Source organism: Cimex lectularius, unplaced genomic scaffold (assembly GCF_000648675.2).
Source record: "Cimex lectularius strain Harlan isolate CLEC.00 unplaced genomic scaffold, Clec_2.1 scaffold209, whole genome shotgun sequence".
Lineage (NCBI taxonomy): Eukaryota > Metazoa > Arthropoda > Insecta > Hemiptera > Cimicidae > Cimex > Cimex lectularius.
The window spans coordinates 144,972-165,709 of NW_019392784.1; the positions used below are offsets into that span (position 1 = coordinate 144,972).

The 20,738-nt window shown below is 31.9% G+C and overlaps 1 protein-coding gene across 1 annotated transcript in view; it reads left to right on the forward strand.

Moving 5' to 3' along the window:
* Window positions 1-20,738, forward strand: part of LOC106669464 (sodium-coupled monocarboxylate transporter 1) — a 22,526-nt gene continuing 1,788 nt past the window's right edge. The window contains exons 1-8 of the mRNA XM_014398964.2: window positions 1-195; window positions 15,508-15,713; window positions 15,840-15,973; window positions 19,241-19,429; window positions 19,500-19,654; window positions 19,716-19,856; window positions 20,294-20,512; window positions 20,582-20,700. Of these exons, the coding sequence (XP_014254450.1) occupies window positions 15,509-15,713; window positions 15,840-15,973; window positions 19,241-19,429; window positions 19,500-19,654; window positions 19,716-19,856; window positions 20,294-20,512; window positions 20,582-20,700 (1,162 nt within the window). The 5' untranslated portion in view covers window positions 1-195; window position 15,508. The remainder of the gene's footprint in view (window positions 196-15,507; window positions 15,714-15,839; window positions 15,974-19,240; window positions 19,430-19,499; window positions 19,655-19,715; window positions 19,857-20,293; window positions 20,513-20,581; window positions 20,701-20,738) is intronic.

Here is a 20,738-nt window from a genome sequence, read left to right on the forward strand (position 1 = left end):
AACTCAACCGGAGTCTCCTGGTTCTGGGTTCAGTCTCGGCTGGTCGTTCGAGGTGGAAGGTGTCGATATTTCCCCCGATTCCTGCCCAATTTGAAGAAAAAGGCCTAAGGAGTCAAGATTGGTATCAATTTGACGACACTATTTGGATGCAACTGAATTTGTTCCTAGAGGCAGTTTAAAACGACCAAGTAACAAGTAAGTCACTTTTCTGCAACTATAGAATATTAAGTTATTAATGTATTTATGCAATTTTTAATACTACATAAGTAGTATGATCTACTAGGTTATATATTATATCAGGATAAACCGGATTGACTATAATACATAGTTTGATACAAATAATTATCTATCAATATAAAATAATTGATTCATCTCACCATTCCTTGGTTTCGATCTAATCATTCAAACTTAAAAGCACATATAACAAAATATGAGCATGCCCCCTGTTCAACTAACATGCTAGAATAGGCTAGCATTTAAATAAAAAATCAAGAATAAAAAATTTTCATGCCAGCATCCGGCAAATTTCCATTTTCAATTGCCGGCTGAGACATGTGTCATTTTACTTAGACGCGTTCGTAGGCTGAAATGCTTGATTACTTCATTCCGCCTGTCATGATTTCTTACAGATTTTTCGGCTTAATAAAGCCAAATCGATCGAGAAACTTAGTGAAAAGTCGAGGGCTATACTTGAATTTTTTCTCGTTCGATTAACTTAAATAAAGCACTTATAAATCTTACCTTCGCTATCTTAACCCTTGAGCATTCTTTAATAAATAAAATATATGGCTAGAATAGAAGCTAAATGGACTAAAGTAGTAAAAAAATATATATATATCGACAGATGTACCACTTGAAGTGGTAATTTGTACACTTTAAATAAAACACGATATTAAATTTTTAATTATTTTATCAGCTTCTACTTAATTATATAAATACTCAATTAATTATACACAATTTTTCATTTTGAAAAAATTATTTTATCAGCTTCTACTTAATTATATAAATACTCAATTAATTATACACAATTTTTCATTTCGAAAAAATTGTGTATAATTAATTGAGTATAAAATAGTAGTTGTGTATAGTAATTGAGTATGGAATAGAAATATATTTTCACTTTTGGATAGATTGATGATTTATTGAGTGATTTTTTTTTTTAATCTGTCTCCTCTTACCGTTTAAAATATCAGTTTGGGATTTAGTAATTTTTCACTTTGTGCAAAAACGTATAAGAAAATGATAAACGTTTGCAAATTGGCCAAAGTTTTACGCACGATGTACACAGGTACGAGGCAAAATTGGCCCAGAGTTTGGGAACTTACTATTATAATGGTCAGATAGTTACAGTATTAACTCATCTTTTTCATCCATTATGCGTCATTAAACTAAATATATTTAATTTTCCCGATTATTCTTACTGAATCACCTGCAAAAGGAAACACAGGCAAGGGTCATCATTATGCGAAAAATTGCAGTTTTCAAAGCGCTATAAATTGAACTTAATAGTTGATTTATTGCGGAGAAAAATGACATAAGTAGTTTAACCAAATTTAAATAATGATAAGACTCAAAAATGATATGAAATTTGTTAATAAAGAGCAATACATAGGTTTAAAAGGGAAGAAAAAGAAGAAAACCGAGTTCAACATTTTAAAGTTTTATTAAAATTACAATACTTGTTATCAACTTGATTTGAAATATGTAAACATGGAATAAGCATTTTTTATGCTCTTGTGCATTCTACGATCAATTTATAATAGTAAATAAACCCAAAACCAAATCGCTTTCAATACAGGTCGTTAATATGTAGGAATACACTGATTAAAAATTTCTAAACATTAAATCACAATAGGATGAAAATTTTAACTTTTGAAACCTTTGCATGATGCTTTCGTTACTTTTGTATGTTCTTCTTCATGTCGTCTGATTTCGTGTCTCCAAAATGACATGTCTATAATTGCACGATAATTAGTTCTTTACCCTTTTCAGAAGATTATTATCTTATAAAAAAGTGTTCGCCAAGATATCATTTATCAAGTTGTTTATTTCAAACTCGATGGGGAGAAAAGGTATCTCGAAAGGTTAAAGTAAATATTCGTCCCCTTTTGGCCAACTGGAAAATAGTGTCACGAAGGGCATTTTCTGTTTTAATGATGTGTGACCAGGTGAATTGTGCAGAAAGGATGTCCAGGTATGAAAGGGAAAAAGAAGCCGATTGTTCCCACTCGGGCTAAATGTGTTTTTTTGAAAATAAAAACACCGGCGAATTTCCAATTTGTTATGAAAATTCGACCCGACTTTTTTCTTCCTGGAACACCTTTCGTGCCAACTGGTAAAAATATGTGTAAGAAAAAGAAAACATGCTCCAATCAAATGATTGGAATGGTTTAGGTTCATAATAAAAGTTATGGCATCGTGTTTGATTGTTATTCTAGAACACAGGATGTCAGTTATCGTCACAGAAAAAATAAATAAAAATCTTGATAAAAGATATTTTACAGTTATGGAAATTGAATAGGCCAGAACGATATAAATTTATTTTTCACATGTGACCAAACCTCTCGGTGTCGAATCAATTTTTTAAGTAATGCCAAGTTGAAATAATCGTATTAATAGAAAAACTTTTATTCTTAATATAAATTTCTCAATATTCTTAAAATGTCGTTGCATTTAATTTCATTGTTTCATATTTATTTTTAACCCGTTTGAAATATTAAAACTCAGTCGATACCAGGTGATAATTAAGTTGTTATATTGATTAATTCGAATTACTTGCAAAACTAATGTAATTGTATGAATAATAATTGATTTACACTGTGTAATGTGGGATTCAAATCAATTTAGGGTCTGGGATGTTGAAAGACAAATATATAAATCTAAAAGTTCATTTAAAAAAATTGTTTTTTGTTAGCTTGTAGTTCAATTTGTGCAGTTCCAGGCATTCTCGGTAAAATTATCAGTTCCCTTTGTTCAAAATGTCAGAATAACCGTGTATTCTCATTGTTAATTTTTTCAAGGATTAGCTTTGACGGTAATACATACTTTCTTAAAACTCAACCTGTGTTAGTTGGTCGGTAGATCAACCTCGATCGTTTGTTTTACTGCCGATTGAACATCAGGATGATCAGGTTGCTGGCAAATTTAAAAAAAAAAAAAACTACATTATTGTATGTTTTGTCCCTAAAAGTGTTTGTTAAGTTTCAATTATATTTAGTAGGGCGAGGATAATTACTCCTCTAATGGATCCGCTGTGTTCCATTTGACGAGGGGTCAGGGATTTGTTTAAACTGCTATTTATGCCCTGTTATTTCTAGTTAAAGCTGTATTTATATTTTATTTTAAATTTATTTATAAGGAGGCATCTTATTAAAATCGTCTCACTCTTTCGAACAATACTTCTTGTTTGTGTCTCTTTATTCTGACTTCTATGGAAAGATAGAGATAAGAGATTTATGTGGCCTATTGTTAAAACCGGTTCCAAAACCGAAAACTCTTATCTAAAGTCAATCAGTAACGATGTACTTATCGTCCGGCAGTTTCTAATACTAGATGTAGATCAGGGATGTGGTCAAATGAACACAACTTTTATTAGTTTGCCAAGCTTTCGTCGTATATATTTCACATTTCTCAGAGCAATGGTAAGTTCCCAAATTGTTTTGTATGCCCAAGTAGAATGGCATGGTGGAGGTATAAGACTGCTACACGGCCTTGATAAGCAGTAAAGATGTAGATGTACAAAACATGTTCATTGGACCACATCCCTGATCTACATATAGAATTAAAAACTGCTGGTCGATAACCACATCCTTACTGATAGACTTTAGATAAGCATTTTCGGTTTTGGGACCGGTTTTAACATGAGGCCTCATAAATCTCTTTGTGTCTCTCTCATGTCCGTATATCACTGGATGAATTTTGGTTATGCTGTTTTAATTATTAATCAAATAAAATGTTAAGTTAAATAAATACATATGACTAAATAGGATGGTTCATCATTCATTTAGACCACAGTTAAAACTGTCAATAAATCAAACAAACATTTTAAAATAAAATATAGAATAAAAAACAGAATGGCAAGCTAGTACTGGTCATATTCCTATATCTAATCTAAGTGGTAGTTCTAAAAGAATCTAGGATAATTAAATGACTAAGGAGTCATTCATAATAATTATGATACAAATATAAAGCATCAGCCAAATTTGAACTGTCATCACAGTTATAAATATGTTTTAAACTGATTCTCTCACGAGATAAGTCATGAAACGTCTGCAAAACAGACTGGCCAGAATAAGTAACCCGAAATCAAGCTTGTTTGCCTTTTTGACCTCTGGTTTTCTCTTTATCTTATCTCACCCCCTGGGGATTTCTTAAGCAGATCTATCGGTTATCTTGTGATCACGCGCAAATCGTGAGAATACTTGCAGTATTATCTTGGTACGAAACAAAAAAAGTAACAAATTTATATTCATTCTGTACTTGGCCAAAAGATGTAATATTTTTTTTAATTAATAAGATAAGATTTGAAAGCATTTCGATTTTAATTTACATTGATTTAATTGTTTTGCGATTTGGTCTCTTTAAAGTGAACCTCTTATCTTTTTTAATTTATTATTTAAACAGATGCCCTCCCCTGGCAGTATTGTTAAATAAGCACGATCCTCTACGGAATGAATGCGTAACTAAAAATCATTAAAGTTTCATTGATTTTCCTTTCATTTTCCTTAAACCTCCAATAACAAAAGAAATTATCTATCGTATACAACGGTGTTATCACAAATACGGAACATTCCACATGAACTGTAATAGATTGTTTATCAATTAGAAATGCAGTGATTAAAAAAATTCCTTTCTTTACGATAATATATATTGTTTAATTTCTTAAGATAATCCTAGAATTAAAAATGAAAAAAAATATAAAAGCACACCCAATTTGTTTGAATGTTTATTTTTATTGATTTTTTAAAAAATAATCCTTATTTGTTTAGTGATCATAATTGGCCATATTAATTATTCCAATTAATTATTCTTTTCATCTAAGGTTTTTGGTTGAGATAAAAAATTAGCGGGATTCGAACCTCACTCAACTCGTTCAATGAGCCGCTGCTCTAACAACTTGAGCTATTGTAACTTTGATCCCCGATTTTTTTTTTAAATTAAGTTAAGCAAACAAATATGTGCTTATTGAAACCAAGCAGGAGGATTATCAGAACTGTCTATGGCCCAAGACTCAAGAATATAACTATTTTGCAATGGGATTCTGTAAAAAAAAAATTTTTCTTCAACAGAGATTCCGACAAACTGTTTTGATCTATGAAGGTTATTGGACGATTTGTTGCACGTTGTAAGAAAAGAAAGTAAGAATAGACGGTGGGGCAAATGGCCTAAATCAAACGTGAACTAAGACTGCAGGGCCATACATTTTATTTCGAGTTTTCGATTTTACACAGATTTTTAGAGAGTGAGAGAGAGAGAGTGGTAGAGAGAGAGAGAGAGAGAGAGAGAGAGAGTGGTAGAGAGAGGGAGAGAGAGAGAGTGGTAGAGAGAGAGAGAGAGAGAGAGTGANAGGTAGAGAGAGAGTGAGAGAGAGACACAGAAAGGTAGAGACTGGGGCGAATTATGTGATATGAATAAATAAATATAGTTATTGACAGAAATTGTTAGACAACGACACCCAAAGTGTGTATGTGGATGTGGTGGTCCATAAGGAACGTATACATCAGTTTTTATTTAGTTTTAATGTTTATATATTTAAATGTATACAATGATAAACCTCGGATTCGCGTCAAAGAATCCCAAATTTGGGATGCGAACAAATTTCTAAAGGGCTATTATTTTTGAAGTATGACTCCCGCTGACGGTATCAATGGAGAGGCCGTAGAGAAAAATTAGTAATTCTAATTAGTTCAACGATTATCTAATCATTCTTTCCCTTTTGTTTTTCATAGGTATCGCCGAAAAAATAGTTTTTTTTTTGGGGGGGGACGTACCAAAAAGTTCCCAAATTGCTCAAGATAATTAAGGAATTTTTCTCTGTATTTTGTTTTTCTTGCGTTACCTTGTAACCATGTAACCATATCATTCTCTTCTTTCTCGCATATTTAACAGTCATGGCTACCACCCTTTTAATTTGTTATTATTTTCTTTTAATTTTTTTTAAATTAAATTTATCCTAGCCTTATCCTAGAAAAAATAAAGAATCAATAAATTGGTAAAATATTTTTCCTCAATTTCCGAGCTCAAATATCGTATAATTTTAATCACTACTGTTATAAACAAAAATTGGAACATTAAGCGCTTAAATCCTCAAAACAGCTGCCAAATAAATTGGAATATAAATACAACAATATCGATGAAAATGAGATGCGTCGTTGAAACTTAAATCGAAAATTTTAATTACATGCTATCCCCCGTCCAACACGTCTTCGTCAAAGGATATCCTGGCACAAAGTCAATATAAAACTTTTGATTGTGTAACAAGTATCAAAGGTCTTATATTGATACTAATAATAAAAGAATTGATCCTTTTTTACACTTTCTGTTATCAAACAACCAAAAATCTTTAAAATTTTCTAAATTATAAGTTTATTTTAGAGTTTTTTCTAAATACAAATTTGAATAAAACATTTTAATTTGCTATTTTTATGACAGGAAAATTCATTTAATTTATTGTGTGTTCGTTAAAACAGAAATTATATGTTAAAACATACAGGAAATAAATTGTTTTATCTGAGTAAAAGGTGTTAATTTCTCTATTGATTATGATGTTTATTAAGAAATAGAACAAAATAATTATAGCTAAACATATAAAAAATGTTAAGAATCATGTTCTATTTGAGTTTGCACTGTGCGTCAAAAGATCCTAGAAAACCGCCTAATTTTTTTCGTAACGATGCCACCTGATTAGAGAATATAACTGCGCCACTGACCATTATTGCGGCATTTGTATGATCGTGGCTATGAGGTGTTCTTGTGATGAGCAGTCCGTGACTCTTCTTTTAGAATCTTAAATCTGTTGACGTCAACAGGACACAATTGAAAAGCGCCCGGCTCACGCTTTTTGTCGCTAACTGTCTTTTCCATGTCCCATTTGCACCTTTACGCATGTTTTGGCCGGTCCGACAGTTCCACGGCCTCAGAATGATATCGTGGTTCCTCGATCACATCTAAACTAGATTTCCTGTTTGTTTTCCGCGTTTTTTTTTAATACTCTGATCTGTTTCAACAATATCCACAAAAAAAAAAAAAAAAAAAATCCTCGTTCACATTATTTCTAGTGATACCGTAATTATTTCTCTATGTCCCCATTTCCTCCTCTCATTTCAATAACACGTAAAGGTCAATTATGTTTTTTCAATAGCATAATGTAAATATATTTTATTGTATCTGGTCTGTAAGTCATGAAATATATTGTGTATACATTTATTAATGAATATAACAAGTACCTGACAAATGAACGTATATATTTTTTATATATTATTGAGCAAAAACGTTATGATAAGGATTTTAAATTTATAATATCATAATATTTATTCTGCGTACAATTTTGCCGTTTTTACTACATAAAATTTAACGTAATTCATTTAAATATAATACCGTAGAAAAGTCTTTCTTTAACTCTACAGAGTCTCTCTCTCTCTTTCTATCTCTCTCTATCTATACCTTTATCTCTCTACCTCTCTCTCTCTCTCTCTCTCTCTCTCTCTCTNCTACTCAGACGGAATTAATAAGTTACCAACACGTTGGGAGAAATGTATTGAGAGTATGGGAAATTATTTTGATTAAAGAACATTGCTTTAAAGTAACTAGTTTCTTTTTTTTTGTTTAATACCAAAATCCTGCATTATTTTCCGGACAACCCAATACCAACGAGGAGGACCGATGGACATGTAAAATATTCGCAAATATAAGTTTAATATTCATTTTTTTCCCTTTTATGATGGTGTGGAGTCAAGGAATAATTCTTTCTTTTTTATTTGTGTTTGTGTATTTCCACAGTGCAACTGTTATATACGCAGTGGAGGGACACACACACACCAACAAAAAACAAATAGTTTAATATTCTTTTCGCGCAATATTATTGCGAAGTATCTGATGAAGTATCTTTCAAAGTGCGATTTCGACATAAGGACTTTTAAATTATACGTAAAGAAGATTGACGGAATAACCCACTTCTTAATTGTTTTGAGATAACGGAAATTGCATTTGAAATAATTTTTTTTTTAACACGATGTTAATTTTTGTTGTTTATCTTTGCCTACTCGCGTGACGGAGGACAACCTCGAACCTAAACGCTTCGCTTCGGAATGACTTGAATTGCGTGAGGGTATTTAAAAAATGCTTAAAACTAATCTTTATTGCATTGAAATTGGGTCAACGGAGGAACAAAATTGTGTGCCAAATCGAAGGCAAGACATAACTGTCTGTAATTTATCAGGATTTTAGGTTTTATCCTGGCGAAAAACAATAATCTCTTTTCAACTGGTGATTTTATGGGTTTATGTATAAAATGCATAAAAACTGTTAATCGATTATAATTAAATAACGAATCGAAATGGCGTCAATGAAGATAATTTATGACTATTTGCTTCTATGTCTTACTATTTGTTAAATAATATTGTACAATTTACAACTGAATTTGTATAAAAGTTATTTTGAAACATGTAAAATCTGAATCATGTAAGTAAACATTAATTGACAGATATGTAAGTAATTTATCTCCTAGTTGGTTCGGTACGGAAATTTGATGTAGCCATCGCCCTTACGAAACAATTCATATTAAAAATTTCCTCTCCTTTTCATAGTAAATGCATAGGAAAATCTTTGTCTCCTCTGATCGCTTTCGAGCTTATTGTCCTCTCAGTAATCTTTTCTCCATCCCCCGTCATTGACCTCCTAAGAAATGTTATCTTTGTTCTTGGAATGAGGTCGGAAATGTTGTTGTTTGGCTTATTCAACTTGGGTTCCATTCCGCGGGTGGGATACATTGAATTATTTTCGTTTTAAATTTACGAGTTGGCCCTTTTTCTCGGCCTTCGTGGGCGTCGTTTGTCCTCCAGGGGAAAATATCTAAATCCGGCTGATCGTCCTCTCCAGCGGTTGGGCTCGTCAGTCAACCTTACCACACACCGTGCAGTTGTTTTTCCTTCGCGCTTTGTATTTTTCCCGCCTTTTCCGAAAATAAATCGCCTTAACGAGCGAAAATAGAACCGACTGTGATGAAAATACGACTGACCGAACAAAAGTGTATCTAATATTAGAACGAAAGTATTCACAACAAATAAACATGATTAAATAAAAATACAATTAATTCAGTGAATAAATAAAAATGAAAGTCTTTAAATCTGTCGGCTTTAAACTTTGAGTAAGGAAAAATCTATTATTATCGTTCCAGCTGTAATTTATTTTAGTTCTGTGTTTTTGTTGATTCATTTAAAGTCAATTGTGTAATACAGTGTGGGCATGATTAAAGACTTCACCAATTGGTTCGTTCATCATAATTCTTCACAAATGTCTCATAATTTTGGAGTTGTTTTTTTATCTGTGCACTTCAAAATTGCACCATTTGAAAAAAGCGACATTATCGCCGTAAATTAAAGGTATTTTAGGGTACATTTATTTACTACGTCGACAGATGCAATTTGAAGAATAAAAAAAAGCCCAGTGTTAGTTAACGGATATGGAAACTGCAAACGAAGGTCAAAGTTTCCTAATGGGGTTTTAATTTACACACGAAGCGCAGTTTTTGAATGAAAGCCAATATATGATGTATATTTAAACAGACTGCTTATTCTCCTTCACTCTTATTCAAGTTTTCCACTCTAACTTCCTTGTTTTACGATGGTACAAAGGAAAAAATCCCGAAATTAAAACGCATCACAACCATTTTGAAGTTTTACTCAATTCTTTGAGTGTAAATCTTTTTTACATCCCTTGATGGAAAAGTAAAAGCATACTGTTCAAAAAATAATAAACAGATTCCTATTTAATTTTTTTTTAACAAAACTACCTTGTATTTCTTTAAATGATAATTATAGATTTATGTTTATGTATATATATTTTATAATAGAAAAAATGTTTTTCTATTTGTCTGTTGAAACTAGGGATAAGCCAAGGGTTAAAAATAAAGAATCAAGGTTATAGGGTCACCGTGCTCAGAAGAGCTCCGGTCAATACTATAATCTCATCCTATCAGCATCGACGATCTTTATGTTAAAATTATTTTCCCATTTATTGTATAAACAATCTTTATCGAGATGTAGTAGTAGTAGTAGCTTCTCGTATCAGGAAATTTTTGGATTTCGTTGAGTTACACTACGATAATACATGTGAAGTTAAAATAATTCCTAGATATAAAAAAAAATATTAATGTATGTTTCGATTATTTTGCTCATGTGCACTCATAAAAACCAACAAAACGAAAGAAAAACATTTCAGCCATGTTATGCAATGAAAAAACGTGTTAGTAACAACAAACAAACCAAAATTCCTAACAAGGTTCTCTTCAAAATAAAAACTGTAACAATATTATATCATTCCAATTGTTTTTCGATAGAATTTGAAATATTTATGTTTTATTTTTAACAGGATGGATTTCCTCCCTGGAAACAATTTTGACGATCAAGTTAGAGGTTTTTTTTATAATAGAAATCAAAAACAGTTGTAAAATTAAATGGCTTCGCACTGACCTAATTCACTAATCGTTATTTCATTGCGGACAATCTTTACAATTAAACAAAACGAAAAAAGATTTTTTTGGGTTATTTTATTTAATATTTTTAAAACTCTTTTAAGCGATCTGACATGTCTAAGGGGAAGAACCCGTTTTTCTATGCCCTTGATTTTTTAAAGGTAGCTAGCAATGAAGGTCAATCAGGTTGATTGTTTGTCCACCTAATGATACAGATAACAATAGTTCAATATCAAAAATACATTCCACATAAATATGTTGTGTGTTTGAGTGTGTGCCTTTCCATCATACATATGGCACATGCACATAGATATGTAATACATATACAAAAATTTACATATTTATATTTTTATATGTGTATTTATTTGCGTTTTTTCTCCCTACAGTATCCCTGTTTTAGCCAACCTATAAACTGAAGTCACATTATTTGTTTTTCTAATATTTCTCGTGTGCTCTCTCTCTCTCTCTCTTCTCTCTCTCTCTCCTCTCTCTCTCTCCTCTCTCTCTCCTCTCTCTCTCTCACTCTCTCTCTCTCTCTCTTTCTTTCTTTCTTTCTCTCTCCCCCTCTTTTCTTCACTCTCCCCCCTCTCTCTCACTCCTTCTCACCCTCTCACTCACTTCCTCTTTCTCTCTCCCTCACCCTCTCTCTCTTCCTCCCCCTCCTTCTCTCTCTCGCTCTCTCTCTCTCTCTCTCTCTCTTTCTTTCTTTCTCTCCCCCTCTTTTCTTCCCTCTCCCCCTCTCTCTCACTCCTTCTCACTCTCTTCCTCTTTCTCTCTCTCTCTCCCCCTCTTTTCTTCCCTCTCCCCCTCTCTCTCTCTCACTCCTTCTCACCCTCTCACTCTCTTCCTCTTTCTCTCTCACTCCTTCTCACCCTCTCACTCTCTTCCTCTTTCTCTCTCTCTCCCCCTCTCCCTCTCTCCCTCCTTCTCTCTCTCCTTCTCACCCTCTCACTCTCTTCCTCTTTCTCTCTCTCTCCCTCACCCTCTCTCTCTTTCTCCCTCCCCCTCCTTCTCTCTCTCTCTATCTATCTATATTTATTATCTATCTCACACACACCCGCGCACCGAAAAATATATATTTTTATTTTAACGAAAGCATGATGGATCTTTAATTTAGAGCAAACTTGATCAGAAATCATGAAGTAATAAATATTAATACACATATTTTATTAGTAATCAAAATAAGGAATTTCATTAACAGCAGAATTGTAAACATGAGCGCAGAGTTAGTATTTTTTCCTGTAGCCATGTGGCCTTTTTTGCCCTGGGAGCATTAAAAATATCACCAGCGGTTATCTGGCATTTCGCTGATTACAAAGGTCAGATTTAATCGATTATTACGTCAAAAGTCAGCGATGACTCTTTTAAATCAGTGCATACAAATTCTGCAAGGAATGTTTACATTTTCAGACAAACCTTCGTCTTTTGTCGAATAAACGATTTTTCAATAATAAAGGGAATATTAATTTTTGTAAACAAACATGAGTTGTAAAAAAGATGTAGTTGTTTTACAGAGTTTCAACATTCAAAAAGTCAGTTGATAGAAATCCTAAATGGATTGCTTTAAGATTTAAACTGTTAGCTTTTATAAATAAAATTTTTACGTGCAGTTCCATTTCAAATTGTACAGATATATTTTATATTTAACGGTTAAAAGAAAGTTTTTGAAATTGAAACGGCAATTGTAATCTTTCCATGATAATGTGCTCATTGATTGTACGTTTTTCAACGACCCTTGATGGTATTAAATTTAAATTATTAGAAGCCTGTATTTAATGTTGTATTTTATAATGTTTATTGTCAGTTTTATGAAGGTTAGTCCTTTGAGTCATCCAATCCATTAACAAGCTTTTTAATCATTTTGAACAAAGCGAAATCAAATCATTTAATCATGTTCTGATTATATAAATCGCAACGAAGTTCTCGGCCATTGTCGAGCTAATCATTGTCAAGGTGTCAAGAAAAGACGTAATGCATTTTTATATCCTTTTTAAAAGACATTCTCCTTCCAAGCTATTCCATCTAAGACCTATTTAGAGTTCGTTAAACCCCCATCGAGGAATTTGTTTTTTTCTTCCCATTGCGAAGTTTTTAACGTCTTCGCCCAGCATCATTTATCTCACGTCAATTTTGAAATGAAAGTCCAATTATGTTATTGAGTGATTTCACTTTAATACCAGGGGCGATTTATATATTTTACAACTTGTAACTCGGCTGTTGAAAAATTAAGTTGTTTGTGCTTCCTTCTCTAAAAAGAACGTTGCAAGAAGGCTAATTGCCATATTTGGAAAGTTTTGCTTCTTCCCTTGAGAAGTGCAACATATTTATTACGTGTATACATTTATCTCATGCTGGTATTAAATAGTTTCTAAGATAGCCCACGATTTTCTACCCGGGCTAGTTCAAAAACGAATGTTTCAATAAATCAAATATAACAATTTTTATTTCAGCGTTATCATTATTATTTTTTAAATGTGGACAACCCCATTTATTTGTCGAATCTCTTGAATTAAATTTACTTTTTAAAAAAAAATTATATTTTACTTAACGTGCTCATTGTTTTTCCCCTAGTAATTTAATTTTTTTTGTATTCTGTACATGAATTATACATGTATGATTTGTTCTTGATGCTATAAAAATCCCGGACAATACATTTTGGCCAGTGCTGCACCCCGAGATGTTATGAGAAGCTGCTCAGTTTGTTATGTTGTTATAAGTTTAAGGGCAAAGATGTCTTGAGGCCATCGTCGTTTGAGGCGATGTTGATGGTTCTTGGGATGGGAGGCAGTGGAGTGGGCTTGAACAGTAGGGTTAGCACAAAGGGCTTGAGCTCAAAGATTGGAATGAAACTTGAGGGAGCGGGAACTGGTTAAATCTTTGACGAAGGGAATATCCCCTTGTTAAGGGGTTTAGAGAATTCTTCTGAGGATTGAAATGCATTCGTTGGATATTAGATGGCTTGGTTGGTACCCAACAGGTCTGTATGTCCAAATAAGTCGAGGTAAAGTTATGTACCGTCATCTTCTTTACCGTCATGGCTGATTTCGGTCCTGCATTTTTCGTCGTCCAAATCGTCTCTTTAGTTCTTGTCGCTTGAGTTGTGTGTGAGGATTCCACGTCAGTCTACTGTCTAAGTATAGCACTAAGTATTTTATTTGTGTAGTTACTTAGTTTTTGTTTACTGATATCAAGCACTCAGTACATGCATAGAGGTAGGGATGAGCGCGATATCACGCTCTCAAGACATATGTAGAGGTAGAAAATAAGCGCGATATCATGTTCTCAGTAACTGTGTAGAGTAGAAAATAAGCGCGATATAATCCTCTCAGTGCTTCTCTTGGGGAACGTCGGGCGTGATATCAGGTTTACCGTCCAGAATTTATTCCCTCTATCTTTCTAATTTTAAACTACAAACCCGTTTCTGTCGTACATGGGAAGTAGGGTACACAAAAACAAGTAGATAAAATAACAGTAGTATTGCTAATATATCTATGTTGAAAGTTACTCATAAGCTTTATTTTGGGGTTTTCTGCGTGACGCGAAAGTTTTTTTTTTAATTATTGTATTCATGACAAATTCAAACCTATAAATACAATAGCTTGTTTGATAAACAGACCTTGTTAAAAAAAATCCTCTTTTCAAACAACCAACAATTAATTTTTTATTCTTTGTGTTTATAAAAAGAATTTGATTGTTTTCAGAGATACCTTTGTTTACAACGTTAAGTGGTAATTCTTCTTTTCTTCAACTTTCTTTGTATGTAGTAGAAATTCCAAGCACAAAACCGTTTAACAATAAGATTCTTGGATAAAAACGACTATAACGTACGTTTAATAGCAGAAAAGGTTTAGGTCAAGATAAGTGCTCATTAAAAGAGTCAATTGCTTATTCCTTCAGTTTATAAAAATTGTCTTATTGTGTTCAGAGGTACAAAGTTTCCAATGTTAATCAATTTTCTTAAATGTTCTATGTAGTAAAACAATGTGAAATTGTCCCATAATTTTTCAATTTTTTATATGTAAGCAAAAATGGCACCATTTCAAATCTTTGCACTACAAAGGAAGTTAAGTTAAAGTTAGTTAAGTTAGTTAAAGATTAAGGGATTCGTTTATTCCTTCGTTTTATAAAAAGAATTTTAACGTTTTCAGATTCAACAAGAAGGTTTCTTTGTAAAAAAATATTATAAATAGTGTCATAAAACTGACAATTTTTAAAATTTCAATCAAATCTTTGTACTACGTACAAAGTGTATTTAAGAAATTAAAAGCTAAGGTTAAGTTTAAAATGCATTAAGGGAATTTTATTCCTTTACTTTATGAAAAGGATTTTATTGTTTTGAGATTCGATAATTTCAAATCTTTTTAGAAAGAACGCATAAGAAAATAAAAATTACCATTTATTAACATTAGAAAGTATGATTTCTCTGAACGGAACGATTTTTTTAACCGAATGTTTAAATCATTAACTTTCTTAATGAACTTTTAACTTAACCTTAAGTTTTCTTTACTTAAGCGTTATTTGTAGTGAAAATATTTGAAATTATGTCTTCTGAGTGAGAAGGCGATTTGTTAATTGTAGTAAAAAATAAACCAATTATATTATATCGTACAATCGTAAAAACATATTTTTACTTTGTCGCATTTTACAAAAATGAATTTATTTCATTTTAAAACCAAAAATGGATGGATTTATACAAATAAAATCATCTTAGTGGTAATTTTTCTGCGCCCTTCAGTATTGTAGTCTGCAAGCAACAACCTTGAACGGACCTCAACCAGTCCATTTGTAACGTGAATCTTTTTTTTTTTTTTTTTCAGAATGGAATGGGGAACTCTGATATACGACTACCTAGTCTTCGCCGCTTTGATCCTGTGCTCTTTCGGCGTTGCTATCTATGGAAGGTTTTCTGGGAACAAGGAAAAAACCAAAGCGGACTTCGCGTTTGCAAAAAGCAATTCCATATCCATGCCAGCGATGATGCTGTCGATAGCGAGGGGCTTCCTAGGAGTTAGAGTATTTTTAGGTGCGTCCAATTTAGACTGTTTTATCCCGCAGGAACATCCCACAAAAATGAGACCATTTTAAAATCCAAAAGATTTTACGTATTTACTTGCTTTATTACTTTATTTACTTTATTGTTGCTTTCCAGGCTATCCCTCTGAACTTTACTACAGGGGGAGTGCCATGTGGGAGACGTTGTACGGCATGATAATAGCTTTTCCTATCGTGTGCTATTTCTTCGTGCCCGTTTATTACAGCCTGGGTATAACTTCAGTTTATCAGGTAATTATTGCGACAATGTTAGCTTCATGTAGTACAGAATTATTTAAATATACCGTACAATAAATATTTATAAATTGTTTTGTTATGAGGTAAAACTGGGTACTTAAAGGTAGTAATTACCAAAATTATACTTTCACAGTCCTCAAGTAAATTAAGTTGATAAAAATACAAATAGATAAATATAATAGATTTTGTTTGCAATAATACTCAAACTTCCAAGACATTAGATTAAATCTGTCTGTCGAGATGCTAAAAATACAAAATAATTACTGTGTATAGCTTTTTTCGCCATGAACATTTTCCCGTCAAATTAATCCTTTTTCGAACAATCTTAACCCTTTTTAATCTCAAATTAAACCCTTTTTTAAAACCATGTAAAACAATATTCCTGCATATTTGCGAAATTTTCTTTGTTGTAAAACAATATGGCTCTTAAAAGATCATATGAAAGTTAATTAATTACAATTATAATTAATATATTTTTTTTTAATTTTGGCTTTTAATTTTAATTTTTATTTAAAATAATTTGGATCTTAGATGACAATATGAAAATCAATTAAAGTTAAAATTAAAAAATTAAATCATACATAAAAATTCCCCCTTTTTTAAAGCATAAAAAACTTAAGTGGCGATATGAAATATAAACATGTAAAGTGAAATTCCTGAATATTTGAGAATTTTTTTATTATAAAATATTGGTCTCTCAGATCATTTGAAAATTAATTAATTGCAATTAAAATTGAAAATTATATAAATGTAAAAAAATCTTGTAATTTGAGATTTTTTAAATATAAAATAGTTGGGCCCTTAGAACACGATATGAAAATTAATTACAATCAAAATTAAAAATTATATAAAAATAAGTTCTTCTTTTAATTTTTCTTTTTTAATATAAAATAATAGGGCTCCTAGCAAACAATATGCAAATTAAAGATAAAAATTATATAAAATAAAATATAAAAATAAAGCTTTTTTCTTTTAATTTGTTGTAATTTTTGCTTGTTACTTTTGTGTACAGTGTACCCAAAATTCTTGTAAAACCAGGGAGGTTGACAAAAAGAATGATCTTCACGTAAAATTTTGTAGGTTATATCCCCAAAGCATTTTTCAGTTCAGGTCAAAATACTATTTTTTATGACGTAAGAGAAAGATACAATTCCGATAATCAATGTAATCTGATAATGTATATTTTTTTCGAATAGCTTGAAAATATATCCATTGGCATCATGTTAGCAAACAATGTATCTAAAATCAATAAATCATTTCAGTTGATGTTAAATGTAAAGTGAAAAGAGAAAATCGATGTCAGATTTTTTAGATTTAGTGTCCAAAATCAATACCCCGAAACGTGTAGCAATAGCTAACAAGTCAAATAATCATAAGATAAATACCGTTTTTAAAAAAATCAGTAAAATCAAGGTCTAGACAAATTCGATAACCGGTCTTTTAAAGTCGTTGAAACGTTTTTCTTTCGAAACATTGGGTCATTTTTAATGCCCCTGACTCCCAATGTGATGTTAAAGGAGGCATTGATTGTGTTACCATGTTATTCTCAATTTTTTTCTTACACCACTGTTGTATCGTTAATAAATATTATTCATGGTCTTTCGCCTTGTTTGCCAACTTTAATAACGAACGGTAATTTCAGTAATAATACGATTTTGATTACCACTTGCGAAAAATTTACTGATTGCATCAAATCATTCTAATTAAAGGGAGGCAGGCTAATGTTTTTTATTAAAACGATGGCTTTGGACTAGGAACGTGTTGAACACATTACTCAAGACTCATCCAAATAACTTCTCGGCGGTTTTGTGAACCTCAGAGTGGGGAAGGATCGATTAAAAGAAATACCGTAGTGATGTTGCCTCTCTGCCATTATTGACTACGACTTTTTGATAATCATGCTGAAACATTACGGAATTAAATATAAACGGTTGATAAAGCCTGGATAAATTCGTGGCATGTTGTTTTTTGTGGCTTGTTTTGCCAAATATGTCCTACGTTTTTGGCATCCGAATTTTTTGCTGTTGCGATTTTGTATCCTGTAACACTTTTTTATGTGCTTAACATAACTTTAAATGTAGATTAATTATTTCCAAATTAGTAGTTAGGAAAAAATTGATTTATGACTTTAAGTTCGATAGTAAGCAAATAGTTACAACAAATTAAACAGAATTATCGAATACAAAATGTATTTTTTAATAAAGGAAAAAAGAAAAGCACTACGTTAGAAAAAATTATAAAACGATAAAAGATGATTCTGTAGAAACTTTGCTTATACAATGTTCCATATAGTTAAACCTTTTTTTATCGAAAACTTTTGTGTAATTCGTTTTTACAAATAAAACTACGTGGGAATGTACACAATGTAAACAAAACTCATTTTCCATGAACGAAAACTTTTAACAAAAAGCTTGATTGTCGTAATCGACGTCCCACTTCGGCAGAAACGTGTTGTGCGTCATCAATGTATAAATGTGTAGCATTACCGATTTCCTGCCAATTACATACATTTTTATATATTTTTTCCCCTAAAGTGGAGGAGAAATGAAAAATTATGATAGGGCCTACTTCCTGAAACGCGATGCGATCGTGTTATTGTGCAGTATACAAAAGGAAGCGCGATGTTTTCTCTTTCTGCTGTTGTTGCTAATTGTAAATCATTTCCTTTATTTATAATTCACACATGTCAAACAATACCAATTTGCTCGTCGCGCACAAGACAGTTTCAAGGTTGCTAAACCAGACAAAATCAGTTAACATAAAATCATAGGTCATCAGCCTACATCCTAAAATAATTATTTCATCTGGGCTATCAATTGAACGGGAATAATTTGGCAAAACATTTTCTTTTAAGTATAAATTTCCGGAGGTGTATTTTTACCAAAACCAAAATTATTTCAATAATTTCCCCTGGTACAGTTAAACTTTCATACAATTTCAAAAAAACTTTCATGTTAATACAAATTGTTCCAGATAAATAAATAAAAATCATGTTTTAAAGAGTTTTCTCATTTCTTTGAATGATTCTTCAACCTGATTGTTTTGAATGAAATTTCTAATTAATTTGCATAAAGATTACCATTTGAATGAACTTCGAACAATGCATAGAAAAAGCTTATTTAGCGTACACTTTATTAAAGTTTCTTTGGTTGTTTTTGCATTTTAAATTCTTCATTTAGTTTTACTTTTTTTTAAATATTAAATTAAATCAGTACCAACGATAAATGTTCATTTCCCATTTGCAAATTTCCTTTTTTCCAGTATTTAGATTTGCGATTTAAGTCTCGTTTGGTTCGTTGTTTGGCTTCAGGGACATATTTGCTAAGAAGTGTCCTCAACCTTGGTGTCACCGTGTTCACACCATGCGTCGCCTTGAAGACCATTATTGGAATGCCGTACTGGACATCAATCACCGCAATCGTTGGAATTTCCATTTTCTTCACAATGATGGTATGCTACTTAATCGATAAATTAAACTTTTTTTACTTTGATATTGTCTGTTAAACAAATTGGATTTCAGGGAGGTTTGAGGACAGCGATTATCGCCGATGTGACTCAGCTTCTTGTGATGGTGGGTTGTAGTGCAGCTATTATAATTCAAGGTACCATTACTGCAGGAGGTGTTGTCAATGTCGTGAATGCATCGAGCTCTCATGGAAGACTACAATTTTTTGAGTATGTTACAATCTGGTTTAAATTTTAGTGCCGGTTAATTAAAAATTTCTCCTTTTTTTAGTTTTGACATGGACCCAACAATAAGAGTTAACACAGTGTCAGCCATTATTGGACAGTTATTTATGTCTCTTTCAATATTTGGCTGCCAACAAAACTTTGTACAGAGATACTGTTCCATGTCCTCACAAAGCAAAGTTAATAAGTAAGTTTTTTTAACTAAGAAACAATATTAATGTTTTGTTTATTTAAATTAACGTCTACATTTTTTATAACTGAGGATAATCAATGATTCCTTTGATCATTTAAGTCTGTCTGTTCTTCCTGGTTTGCCTTGGTTTTCTTATGTGCTGGGTATTTCGCCATCTTCTGCAATTAGATATGTGTCATTCAAGTAAAAAAAAAAGTTGACAAGAGCAATCAGATCTTTTTTAAAGCATATAAAATGACACAATTGGCTAATAGCACACAAAACTACTGAATATGGTGAAATATTGACAAAACCAGTGAACATAGAAAGACCGGGATGAAATACAATCAACAAGTTCATCACCTCACAAACTTCAATGTTACACAATTAATTAATTTATACAAATACATATTTATGTGGGAAAATATGTTTCTAAGAACTTATTCTTGCAGGACTTTAATGGCAAACATACCGATTATGACTGTACTCTTCTCTTTGTCATGGGTCGTCGGGATGGTGATTTTCGCCAATTACATGTCATGTGACCCGAAAGCACTTGGGTACATTTCTGACATTGATGAAATTTTACCATTTTATGTTGAAGACAAATTCTACTTCCTTCCTGGATTTCTCGGACTCGTAATGGCCTGCCTGTTCAATGGAGCTCTCAAGTAAAGACTTAAATTTTGTTAATTATTTGTCGAAATTATTCTAGTTTGACTGATTTTGTTTATTTTTAGCCTTATGGTATCAAATCTGAATTCTTTATCAATTGTAATGTGGGAAGATTTCTTCTACCAAATTCCAGCATTGAAAAATACAACAGACCGAACTCAGCTTGTACTGATTAAAGTTTTGGGTAATATTTCCACTTTATGTATCAAATAAGCTTCTTTG